Below are 12,534 nucleotides of genomic sequence, written 5' to 3' on the forward strand. Positions count from 1 at the left end.
TTCCCAGTTGGACGTGCCTGGAAAACCTCCAGTGGGAGGCGTCCAGGAGGCATCCTAATTAGATGCCCGAACCAACTCACCTGACTCCTTTCGACGCGAAGGAGTAGCGGCTCGACTCCAAGCTTCCTCCTGATGACCGAGCTCCTTACCCTATCTCTAAGGCTGAGCCCGGCCACCCTACGGAGGAAGCTTATTTCAGCCACTTGTAGCTGCGACCTTGTCCTTTCGGTCACGACCCAGAGTTCGTCACCATAGGTGAGGGTAGGAACGTAGACCGAGTGGTAAATTGAGAGCTTTGCCTTCCGGCTCAGCTCCCTCTTCACCAAGACGGTCCGGTGCAGCGCCTGCTTTACTGCTGCAGCCGCACCGATCCGCCTGTCGATCTCCCGCTCCATCTTACCCTCACTCGTGAACAAGACCCCGAGATACTTGAACTCCTTCGCTTGAGGTAGGCACTCCATCCCCACCTGGAGGGAGCAATCCACCGGTTTCCGGCAGAGCACCATGGCCTCAGATTTGGAGGTGCTAACTCTCATCCCCGCCGCTTCACACTCGGCTGCAAACCGCCTCAGTGAATGCTGGAGGTCACGATCCGAGGAGGCTAACAGAACCACATCATCTGCAAACAGCAGAGAGGCGATCCCGAGACCCCCGAACCTGACGTTCTCCACCCACCAGCTGCGCCTAGATATCCTGTCCATGAAAGTCACGAACAGGACCGGAGACAAAGGGCAGCCCTGGCGGAGGCCAACACCCACCGGGAACGTGTCTGACTTATTGCCGAGAATGCGGACACAGCTCCTACTGCAGTCGTACAGAGACCGGATCGCCCGTTGTAATGGGTCCGGCACCCCATACTCCCGCAGCACCCCCCACAAGAACCCCCGAGGGACCCGGTCGAAAGCCTTCTCCAAGTCCACAAAGCACATGTAGACTGGTTGGGCAAACTCCCAGAACCCCTCCAATAGTCTTGCGAGGGTAAAGAGCTGGTCCACTGTTCCACGGCCGGGACGGAATCCGCATTGCTCCTCTTGAATCTGAGGTTCGACAAACGGTCGGAGCCTCCTTTCCAGCACCCTGGCATAAGCCTTCCCCGGGAGGCTGAGTAGTGTGACAACGACAGCAGTCATGTCATTCACCACTCTGCTGCTGTCACTTTCTCTTTTTAACAGAGGTAATGTTTTCATTCACTAATATGATTTGTTTCTGTTTGTCGTGCGTTTTCGATTACTGTAAAGCTGCTATCAATAAAACACAGCCCTTCCTTCATAGATGTTTCAAATTGAAACCGTCTAGTGGCTTGAAGACTGCTTCCAGTCTGCGGCGCTGCTTCCAGCACAGCTTGTTTTATCCAATCAGATTTCGGCCCTATGAAATGTGCAGAGGCCTGTTGAATCGTTTGGGTTTTATGTTATTCGACCTGCTATGTTGTCATATAAATATATGTGACTGGTTCTTGTGAGTTTGTTCTTGTCATTGTGTTAATTACATTGATTTTGACTATATGCATTGTCTGTTAATGACGCAGCACCGGGTCATGCGCGTATTCATGTATCTGCACTCTGCAGTTAGTGTATTTGTAACCCTCAAAGGTGTTAAGCTTCATTCAACTTTTTATTTCACTTGTCAAATGTTGCAGTGTTATGCGAATATGCGTTTTTTACACAAAACAAATAATAATCGTAACTGTGGCGTCATAATGAGGTTATTAGGAGGTGGTTCAACTATAGTAGGATAGCAGTGAAGGCCCAGCTATAAAATACATGGCCCTCCACGGCCTTACAGGCATTCATTGCACATGCACACACACACACACACACACATTCGCAAGCTAATTGGATGCGGGTGGACCATCCCATCAGCCACTGTTGTTTTGTATTTGTTCTTTTCTCGCCTCATCTCCTCTCACACATCTATCTCTATCTTCCCCCACTCATCGTCATCGTCATCATCGTCATCGTCATCGTCATCATCATCATAGACGACTTGTGGTTGGCAGGCAACCAGATGACAGAGCTATCAGAGGAAGAGGATACACAGCAAGAAATCTCCCTCCGTCAGCCTCTCTCACACACACACACGCACACGCACACACAACAACTGATATGAGATGCTGATGATGGTGTTTTGTGGTACCTGAAGTATAAAGACAGTGAAGTTTCTTAAACAGTCTTATCTAGATAGTGACAACTCCTCCCTTCCACTTGGGGTCTGTGTCCTGTTTGCTGTCTCTTTCTGTCTTTCAGGATGGAAACTCGTCTGGTCTCCCATCCATGTTGCAGCTTTTGAGCCGGGTTGCAACAATGGCAGTGAGTAAAAGTATGTGATGAGTTCTGGTTGAAATGAAGGGTCTATTTTTTGTGACCTGTTTAGAATCTGGATACTGTTATGATCATAGAGATATGAATGCCAGGTTTCTCATGTTCCATGTAAACCGTAGGTTTGCCCACAATGTCAAACTTTGATAACCCCTGATGTAAAGGCCATATCCTAAATCCAAACCAGGATTCTAATACGTGTTTAAAGGCACTCATCGACAGGGAGACAAATCCATATCAAAGTCCAATGGGAAAAGGTATCATTACAAAAAGAATTATATATATTTTTTAAATGATAAGAATTAGTTTTTGATATAATTGGATGATATGATATAATAGATAACAAGAAAATGGTCAATTTTTATAGTCGATGTGAAGCTGGGTTAAAGGTTATTATGACAGAATATTTGATCTACTTATTATAACATATGGACGTTTTACCAAGTTATCATATTATAACAAGAAAGGTTTTTTGTTGCATTGTGTAATATGACTTACTTAGAGATAGAATTGCTATGTTGTCACAACAAGAAACGTTTCTTGTTAAAATTGGATTCACTTGTATTTAGTAATAACAAAGAACACAAAAATATCTTGTTATAATGTGAAAAGAATCTCAAAATTGGTCTCTCAGATTTGTGCCTCCACTCCAGTACGATGGAGGTGAAAGGGATTTAATTTAAGGTGCTCACAGTATTCCACTGTCCAAAGATATTTAGTTTGAAATACTAAAGGCCTTATGATTTTAAACCCTAATCTAGGGCTATCGATTATAAGTGCAAATCTTTAGCAGTGTTCTTCGCTGAGTATGTAACATTCACATTGACAGTCATTGTAGAAAAAGACACATTTGACAGTTTAGAAGAAGTCCCTCAGACAAACACACACACACACTGAAGTCAGACCCATGACCAAACACATGCATTTAATCACAGCCCCGTACTTCTCTCTACCTCCCTCTCTCTCTTTCACACACACACACACACACAAACATCACACACACATCTGCTTCTTTTTGAAGACACTCAAGAAACTCTTCCAGAGGAAGATCACACTCTGTGTGCAGCCCAAGACACACACATGCGCATCCACGATGGACATTCCTTAATCCCATCCTTACAAATACACAACTTTCACTATCAGATTTACAGAAAAATAAGACCTGCATTCATACAAATAATAGTTTGGAGCAGCTAGAGGGGTTTAAGGTCAGTGGCTCAATCTGCAGAGGTCACAATTATGAAGGAAAATCACTGTCAAAATCCGAGAGCGCAAATGAGATCCATGCGCGCGCGAAAATCAAACAGCCGCGCACGTATTTGTTGGAATTCCAACTATTGTTATCCTGTTTCTCTTTATACTTCTTTTTATTATATTTCTTCCGTCCCCTGTTTTTTAAACTCTTCTGCTTCTTCATTTTTTAAGCTACAGAAACTGTTCAAATATCAAAATGTTCAGCTCTTTCAGGAGAAGTGTGCTATATCTCTTCATATTTATAATCTTTAAACTTTTTGAATTATTAAGCTTTTTGCAACTTTTTTTTCAATGGGATGTCTATGGAGAATATTTTTCAACTTTCAAATCCTTCTACTTCCTCATACTTTCAGCTACAGACACCATTTCAACTTTCAAATGTTGTGAAAACCCTCAGCTATTGCCACATAATTCAGCTTTTTGATATATTTTAAACTTTTTAAACTGTCCCATTTTAACTTTTATGATTTTTTCAGCCCTTTTCTGACTTTATAATGGGTGTGTATTGCGGAGCTTAGAGTGCGTGATGTCACCGCTAGAGTGAAGAGCAGCTTGAGATTCTTGTGAAAAAAACATTTGTCTTTTGCCACCGAGTCCACAATCTTCACTCTTCAGGCATAATTTGTGGATTTAAAAGTAGCTAATCTTGTCCTTGTCGTAGACAAATGACTGTGGAATCCCACAGATTTACACATTTGGCACAGAAGCCTGTAATTGAGAAGAAAACCAACTTTCTGCTCCATAGACACCAATGTTAAATTTTGCTTCAAAAACATCTTCCACAGAACTTGGTACCCCATTTCTAGATCGCCAGTTTAGCCACATTTTTTACACTATAGACACAATTTTTACAGGATCTGTTCTTCAATTCATCCTTCCTCTCATTTATTAATATCGGAGCAATAGGAGCTACGGTTATGGGAGTTTTGAGGATTTGTTTGAGAGGTGTTTCCCTGTTTTATCTCCATGAAAAGGCTGCAAGGACACAGGTGTTTCTGATTAAGCTAATTAGTGATGTTGATAAACACACAGACTCACAGACACACACGCACTCCTCTCTCTCTCTCTCTCTGTGTGTGTGTCTCTCATACAATTATTCAGGTTCTTAGAGATCTTTAGAGGACCCCCCCACACACACACACACCCCATTTTAAAATAAAAGCCCCACAGAGTGAATTCTAACTGGAATGCTTGTGATGAAGCCTGACATTTAATAACCTCTGTTTATGTGTCAAACATTATGATTATGTCTCCTCCTCCTCTCTCCCCCACCCAGCCCCACCCTTTCAAAAATAAAAGCCCCATGTATTAACTATTTAAACATTAAGCTCAAAATTAGGCTTTTTTGTTGAAATAATGAATGCTCTTACTAATACTGCGACAACTACTACTACTGCTGCTAATATTTCTAGTATTACTACTACTACTACTACTACAACTTTTGCTGTTGCTACTATTACTACTACTACTACTGCTACCATCAATATTATTACTACCACTACTGCTATTACTACCACTACTACAATTACTTATACTACAACTGCTACTACTACTACTGCTATTCATGCTACTACCAGTACTAATACTACTACAGCTATTAGTACAACTGCTACTAGTACTACTACTACTGCCATTACTATTACTACTACTACTACTTCTACTACTACTGTTATATTAAATACTACGACCACTACTACAGCTATTACTACTACTACTACTACTACTACTGCTACTATATTAAATACTATGACCACTACTACAGCTATTACTACTACTACTGATACTACTACTTCTACTACTTCTTCTAAATACTAATACTTCTAATGCTACTAATACTTCTACTACTAATAATACTTCTACTACAACTACAACTTCTAGTACTACTATTACAAATATCACTACTGCTGACATTTTTTAAGCCACAGAAACCGTTCGAATATCAAAATGTTCAGCTCTTTCAGGAGAGGGGTGATATGACTTTTCATATTTGTAATCTTTAAATTCTTTGAAATATTAAGCTATTTGCATTTTCTTTTGAATGGGATCTCTATGGAGAAAATCTTCAAATCCTGTTAAACTTCTTCAACTTTCAAAGCCTTCTTCTTCCTCATACTTTCAGCTACAGACAAAACATAGTTAGACATTTCAACGAGAAGGGTTTTCATCAGTGCAGTTTAAATGCTTTCAGGCTTCAACATTTTTCAGACGGGTAGTCTCCCATTTCTTAATTTTCAGCAATTTTTTTACAATTCATTTCAGCTTTCAGCATTCCAACACATTTTCAGCAGGAAATGCATTTTCTAGTTTACTTTGACGAGCGCTTTTACATCACTCTGCGAGCAAAATGTCGTCTCGTGCGAGCAGAATTCACTCTCGCGCGAGCCAAAGCCACTCACGAAGCTTCAACCCGCTCGCGAGCGAGCAGTTTTTCTTTTTGACAGTAAGTGGGCGGACATTGTATCTCTACATCTAATTGGTTACAATCCTCGTCTTGGGATAAACCATATATCACTCTGACACAGACGCTAGGGGGAGATTTTCAGATTGCAGGTCAGGGGAAAATAATGTACATTTTACTGCATGGGTACTTTTACTTTCTGCACTTAAAGTACGTTTTGCTGATAATAACATTGACTAAGGTTTTGAATGCAGGTATTTTACTCGTAGTGGATTATTGTTTCATCAGTATGGCATTAGTACGTTTACTGCAGTGAAGGATCTGAATACTTTTTCATCCACTAACTACTTGTCAGTTATTTAACAGTTAATATACAAACAGTGGTCCCTAATCTTGGCTCCAGATCTTTGAGCAGGTCCAAATTGTTGCTCATATTATATACAACTATATTATATCTCTTCTGTAAACACAACAGTATGATTAAATATGATCACATCATGTTTTAATCAATTAAGATCAAAGAGTTTCTTTGAGCTGTTTGTCACGAGAGGTTTGAGTATCAAAGACACATTGTCTGTAATAGAATAATGGAGTGAATTGAAACCAATCTGAGCAACTTGACTTTAACACATTTTTAATTGTTGTATTTAACAACTCTATTAACATCATTTGTATTTCATCAGCCTCTACAGTCTGAAAAGTTTACAAAACCTGTCAGACAAATGTAGAACATGCTGAGATGTAGTGGAGTAGTGTGTAGTGGCGGATTGAAAACCACCTCTATCAGACCTAGCGTCTGTGTCAGAGTAATATCCGGTCTATCCCAAGACGAGGATTGTAACCAATTAGATGTAGAGATACAATGGCGACTGGGTCCGCCTACTTACTGTCAAAAGGAAAAGCTGCTCGCAAGCGAGCAGGTAAAAGACTCTCGAGCGAGCGGGTTAGAGTTTCGCGAGCGAGCGGGTTTAAGGTCCGCGAGCGACTTTTGCTCACGTGAGAGTGAATTCTGCTCGCGCGAGACGACATTTTGCTCGCGGAGTGTCACAAAACGCAGTTTTCCTTTGGCCAGCAGGTGGCGCTGTGAGTATTAGGGGAAATTAGCTTGTAGACATCCTCAGGCCATGAGTTTTATCAAGCATGAGAAGTTTGGGACCGTTTGGAACAAGTCCAGCTGAGTTACATCAGCTTTTTTCATGGGGAATCACATAAAGTAGCCGCCCGCTACGGCTAAGCCATTCCATCAAACGTAAAGCTTTTGATAACTTTTAATCACAATGGTCTTGAGATTGTACTGACCAAATTTGAAGAGGATCAGACAAATTCCCTAGGAGGAGTTCGTTAAAGTATAGTGACTAGAAATAGGCCAAATTCTATGGAAAAATGACACAAAAATGAAATTTGCTGACTTCCGGTAGGGTTTAGAGCATGGTCCCAAGAGACCTATTTTTAAGTCGCCATAGGATACATGTGCCTACTACGTTTCATACATGTAGCTGAAACGTAGCGCTGGGGCTGCTCTTTTGAATTATTGTAGGGGGCGCTATAGAGGCAATTTAAAATGGCCAAGCCAAAAACCCATATACACTATGTCTTCCGATGACCTATGACACATGTACAAATTTCCATGAGTTTTTGAGCATCCCAACCCACTAAACCATCAGCTTCCTTTTTCATGGCGAACGATGCGTCACCACGGCAACAGCGTTCAACGAAAATCAAAAAGCTTTTGATAAATTATGATGATCTAGATCCAATAAGTATCCACATCAAATTTGGTAGCAATCGGAACCAGCATGTAGGAGCAGCTTGCACAAATGTGTTTTTCACTAAATTCAATATGGCAGAAAATCTAAGTAGGCGGAGCTTAGGGGTCTGAGAGGCTTTTTTTTAGATCTAGATTTAGATTTGGACATGTGTGTAGAATTTCAAATAAATCGGACATACTGGCCGAGGGGCGTCGCCGGTCCGATTTGTAGGGGGCGCTAGAGAGCCATTTTTTTACACACAAATATGCAAATTAGGGCAGCAGAGTTTCTACACCAGACCTGACAGGGGTGCAAAATTGGTGAGTTTTCATGGATGGCAAGTACCCCTACAAGCTCCATCCCCAGAAAAATAAAAATCAGAAGAATAATACCCCTTACAGTTTCAATAGGGCCTTCGCAGGCCCGACGTTGTCGGTTGCTCGGGCCCTAATAAAAAGAAATCAAGCGGAACCGACGTGACAAGCACTGTGTTCCAACCACGCACCCCAGAGCGGCTCATGTTACAGACCGACTAGCGGTAAAACCAGAGAGAGAGAGACAGCGACACAAAGAGAGCGAGAAAGACACAGAGCGACACAGAAAGAGAAAGAGGGGGGGGGGAGCTTACAATGTTCCTATATCATCAAAGGGGGGCTTGACAGAAAAAGTTTGGGAACCACTGGGTTAAGGAATACACCTTCCAACAACCAAACATGTAAAAAGGCCAATTTGGGGTTTTAGGGGAACTTGTGTGCTGGGACTAATTCTTGACAAACAACAGTTGGCTAGAAATCGTTCTGTCCGCATAAAGGAGGAATCTCAACCAAAACATTAGTGACAGATTTCGAAGTGAGGTTGGTTTTTATTGATTGAAGTTAGAAAATGATACTGTGTTGAAACCTGATCACAAAGGTCAGTACACTGAAACTGTCAGGGGTAAAATGTGCTACGTTAAGACGAAGTCTCCAGAGGACCTACTTGCCCCCCCCCCCCCCCCCCCTCAAGTCTGTGCTCCGTCAGCTCCAACATCAAATGTACCAAAGAAAACACAAGCATAGAAAGCCAAGCACCTCATTACCGGCTTCTCCAGCATCAACTCTGACCCCAGCATGTTATAAGTAGTACAAAACCATGTAGGATCCTCACCTCGTACGCGTTCTTGATATTGAGCGGCTGTCCCGTGGCGGCTACATGTCCCACAATGCCCTTGTTCCACTCCAGCCTGATGCAGCTACTGGAGGACTCCTCCAGTGTGGATCCCTCGGCTACGTCAAATAGACGGCTGACTAAGAACTTCCTGTTGGAGCTGTCCTCGCCTACCTGGGACATAACACACACACACACATAGACAAAGCAGAATGTGGTCATACAACTGTTGGCTTGGACTACCAACACATGCAAAGAAAGCAAAGCAAAAAACTTATCTCATCTCATGAAAGAGAACAAGTTGGGAATACAGAATAGTAATATTCAAGCAAAATCGAATGAAAGTATAACTAGATCTCTGCCAGGTTTGTCTGCAACGATCACTCCTGTCATGTTTGATTGAATGAATACAAACCAAAAATTTCGAACCCCCCCGTCGTGTTTTTTCACTCGCATGTCCCACGCAACAGATACGCTCTCATTTCAATCTATGCAGCTGTCTGCACCGCCTCGGTAAAGGCTGGTGTCTCAGTTTCTTTTTTACAATCAATGTACAACCAAAATACTATGCAGTTTGGTGCAGCAGAATGCAAGATTATCCCGTGGACAGACTCAGAGATGCATGCGCACGCACACTCATGTACACACTCGACCAATCTCATTATCTCCTGGTGGAGATCATTAAAGCTGCACTACTCAATATTTTTATATTAACAATGGATCAAATAATTACAATGTGTGTAATTTAAAAGGACCGTTGTTTCCAGCAGCAGCAGTCAGCTGTTTTGTATTTTGTAAAATATACAATACAATGAACCCACAGAGAATTATCGGACACTGTTAGCTCTGTCAGTACTGTTGGCAGTACTGTTGCTGTTGTTTGCACTGTTAGCACCGTTAGCTCCTAGCTGCTGGCTCAGTCGTCGCCATGTTGAGAGCCGTGTGGAGGCAATCCCCCAATCATAGTTAGTAGTGCTGGGCGGTATGGTATACCGGTTTTAATTTCCCGTATGATATGAATTGACATAGGCGAAACAACTGCTGTCGCTCTTCAACAGGCAGCTAAATAGATTGTTCACCGCTAAGGAGCTAGTTCACTGTTCCGTGTTCCGATCCGTGTTCCGTTCCGTGTTCCCTTCCATGCTCCGTAGTTCAGCACTAATAGATAGGCTTTGAACTTCAAATGTAACACGTTTAAATGTATAAGCCAGGCTTAAACTCCATTTCGGGTTAGCATTACAATGGGAAGCGGCTTATCAAACATGTAATTAAACTAATTGTTTCGCATTTGATCAAATCTTTCAAATTATTTCATATTATCATTAATAATACTAGTATTAATCATTACCAGTAATTTTATTATTTACACAGACAGGTGCAAACTACTCAAATTTTTCTAAATGCCTCTATGTTTTTCCAATGAGAAATGAACTGAAGTCTGCAGGTAACAGTGTTACATACGTGCTCCAGGTAAAGCAGTTAGAATGACAGTTTGACCCACAACCCTTTGCGTTCCTACCAGGAACAGCGAGTAGCGGTCTGCGGCGATTAGCTCATTGATGTGGAGAAAGATCTTGTGGCAGAGTGCTGTCACATCCAGATGACTCGACACGTCCTTCACCAGCTCCAGCAGCCTGGCGCAGCAGTCAACCCCGCTGCCACTACCTGCCCCGCTGACACCACCTTCACCCATCACTGAGCCCCGGAGAGGGACAGTTTCACGGTCGGCGTCGCTCAGAAACGTCAAAGAGCCCTCAGAGTCTTTAACCACAATGGGTCTGAGTGGGCGGTCGAACTCAGATGCTGAGATCTTGCGAGTTGGGGTGCCGGGGGCCGGGCTCGGGACCGTGGCCGGGGAAGGGCAGCAGTTGTCCAGGAAGCTGAGGGTGGGTGGGAGGATGGTGGAGGCAGAAGGGGAGCTGTAGTCCGTGGAGGACTGGTGGGCCCGCTGCTGTAGAGGATTTTCTTTGGAGGCAGATGGCTGCATGGAGTGGACGCGCTCAGCGAACCAGGCATTCACCATCTCCCTGTCGAAAGACAGAAGAAACAGTATCAGACACGTAATTGAACCATATTGTAACAGAAGGTACAGTACTGTATCTGTACAGCTGTTTGAGGAACTGTTACGAATGAAATACCACCTGAAACATACATTACATGTAGTTCATGACTAACAGAGCATATTATTTAACAGTAGACACCTCTGACATATTTAGGCCAACATACACAGACATTTTATTCCTGACATTCAGAAGAATATTGATCATATGATTAAATACACAAAACCACACAGGTAGACTATGATTAGAGTGGTGTCGCTAATCAACTCCTGAAAACCCACAACAACAGAGATTCTCATGTGTTCATGCACCAAAACCAAACAGACATCCGTCCAAAACAGTTTGCGTAGCTATTTATGCCGCAATTTCAACCCCAAAAAACGAAGACACCAAAGAAAATTCTAAATTTAGATTGTTTTGGGATTTCTTCAAAATCCAGCATAGAAAAATATTGCTGTATATTTATTGCCCTGGTTGCTGGAGTTAAAAGTTAATATATGTGCTCATCCATCCACCACCATGCATGTCTTATCCTCCTAATCCTTATCTGTTGCAGAAACAGATTTGGCTTTTGTCTCACTTGTTCAGCACATTATATGCATCTGAGAACATTTGACTAAACTACCAGTCTGCTGTACGTAAAAAAAAACATTTTTCCTGTGAAACTGAACAGCAGATAACAACGGTTTTAAGCAATGATTACAGCAAGTATACAGTGAATGTGGGCACTGATGATAACCCATTTTGGTGAATAACTAATTAGTGAGCATGGATAAGAAAAGTGAATGAAGGCACAGTCGATACCGTGTGATGAACTGTGTTTACACTGAGGTGTGTGTATGATTGTGTGACCAGTAAATCAGGTGCAAATATCTCTAATCAGCCAACACATCTTCTGATCAGCTTCTACAACACAAACACACACATGTTTTCAAGCCACGTGGGTCATGTGACACATGGCTCAGTTCACCTGAGCGTAAGGGAGGACACTAACAGCCGCTGGCCATGAAATTAACCACGGTATCTTGGGCCCGAGCCAGGCAAATAAAACGCCAGGAGCCACAAAGGATGGGCTGTTATCTGACTGCAGTGTGGTGGAGCCGGTCAGGTTGAGTCCTCCCCACAGAGCAGACCCTAATGTTTCCAAGAGAGGTGTGGCTCAATCAATACTTCTCTAAGAAATGCCTCCTGACCAGAACAGCTGGTGTGTGCACCGACACACTTCTTTTAGCAGGAGAAGCAAAAATATGCTTTTTATGGAAACTATTTTGAGATGGAGAGAGGATTGAGATAATGTGTGTTTCAGTCACTGGATGAAGTTGCCATGGTGTTTTAAGTAGATAAATGGGTCTGAAGGGGGTTGTCACTAATACAAACACAGCCCTAAGAGTGTACTGATGAGCACTTTGAAATTCCAAGATATGCATGCTGCAAAAAAAGAACCTTATATAGCTCCAAAGACTGATTTGGAATCTGTGTTTGCATAATAAATGAAATGGCTAATTTGCTCCCAGCCTCTGAGGTCTAAACCGAGAAGGCTGCAACAGAAAAAAACATTTCAGGCACGGGCAATAAATGTGGAAGGCTTTTAGTTATCACCAAGGACCTGA

General features: G+C 42.5%; 1 protein-coding gene across 4 annotated transcripts in view; it reads right to left on the reverse strand.

The window, feature by feature from the left end:
* pde5ab (phosphodiesterase 5A, cGMP-specific, b) overlaps positions 1 to 12,534 on the reverse strand; it is a 75,064-nt gene that overhangs the window by 33,782 nt on the left and 28,748 nt on the right. For all 4 annotated transcript variants that reach the window (XM_031874266.1, XM_031874267.1, XM_031874265.1 and 1 more), the window contains exons 2-3: positions 10,384 to 10,891; positions 8,865 to 9,038 (exon numbers count right to left, since the gene is read on the reverse strand). In XM_031874266.1, coding sequence (XP_031730126.1) covers positions 8,865 to 9,038; positions 10,384 to 10,891 — 682 coding nt within the window. The remainder of the gene's footprint in view (positions 1 to 8,864; positions 9,039 to 10,383; positions 10,892 to 12,534) is intronic.

The sequence above is a fragment of the Anarrhichthys ocellatus genome, unplaced genomic scaffold (assembly GCF_004355925.1).
Source record: "Anarrhichthys ocellatus isolate YVR2014 unplaced genomic scaffold, GSC_Weel_1.0 scaffold79, whole genome shotgun sequence".
Classification (NCBI taxonomy): domain Eukaryota; kingdom Metazoa; phylum Chordata; class Actinopteri; order Perciformes; family Anarhichadidae; genus Anarrhichthys; species Anarrhichthys ocellatus.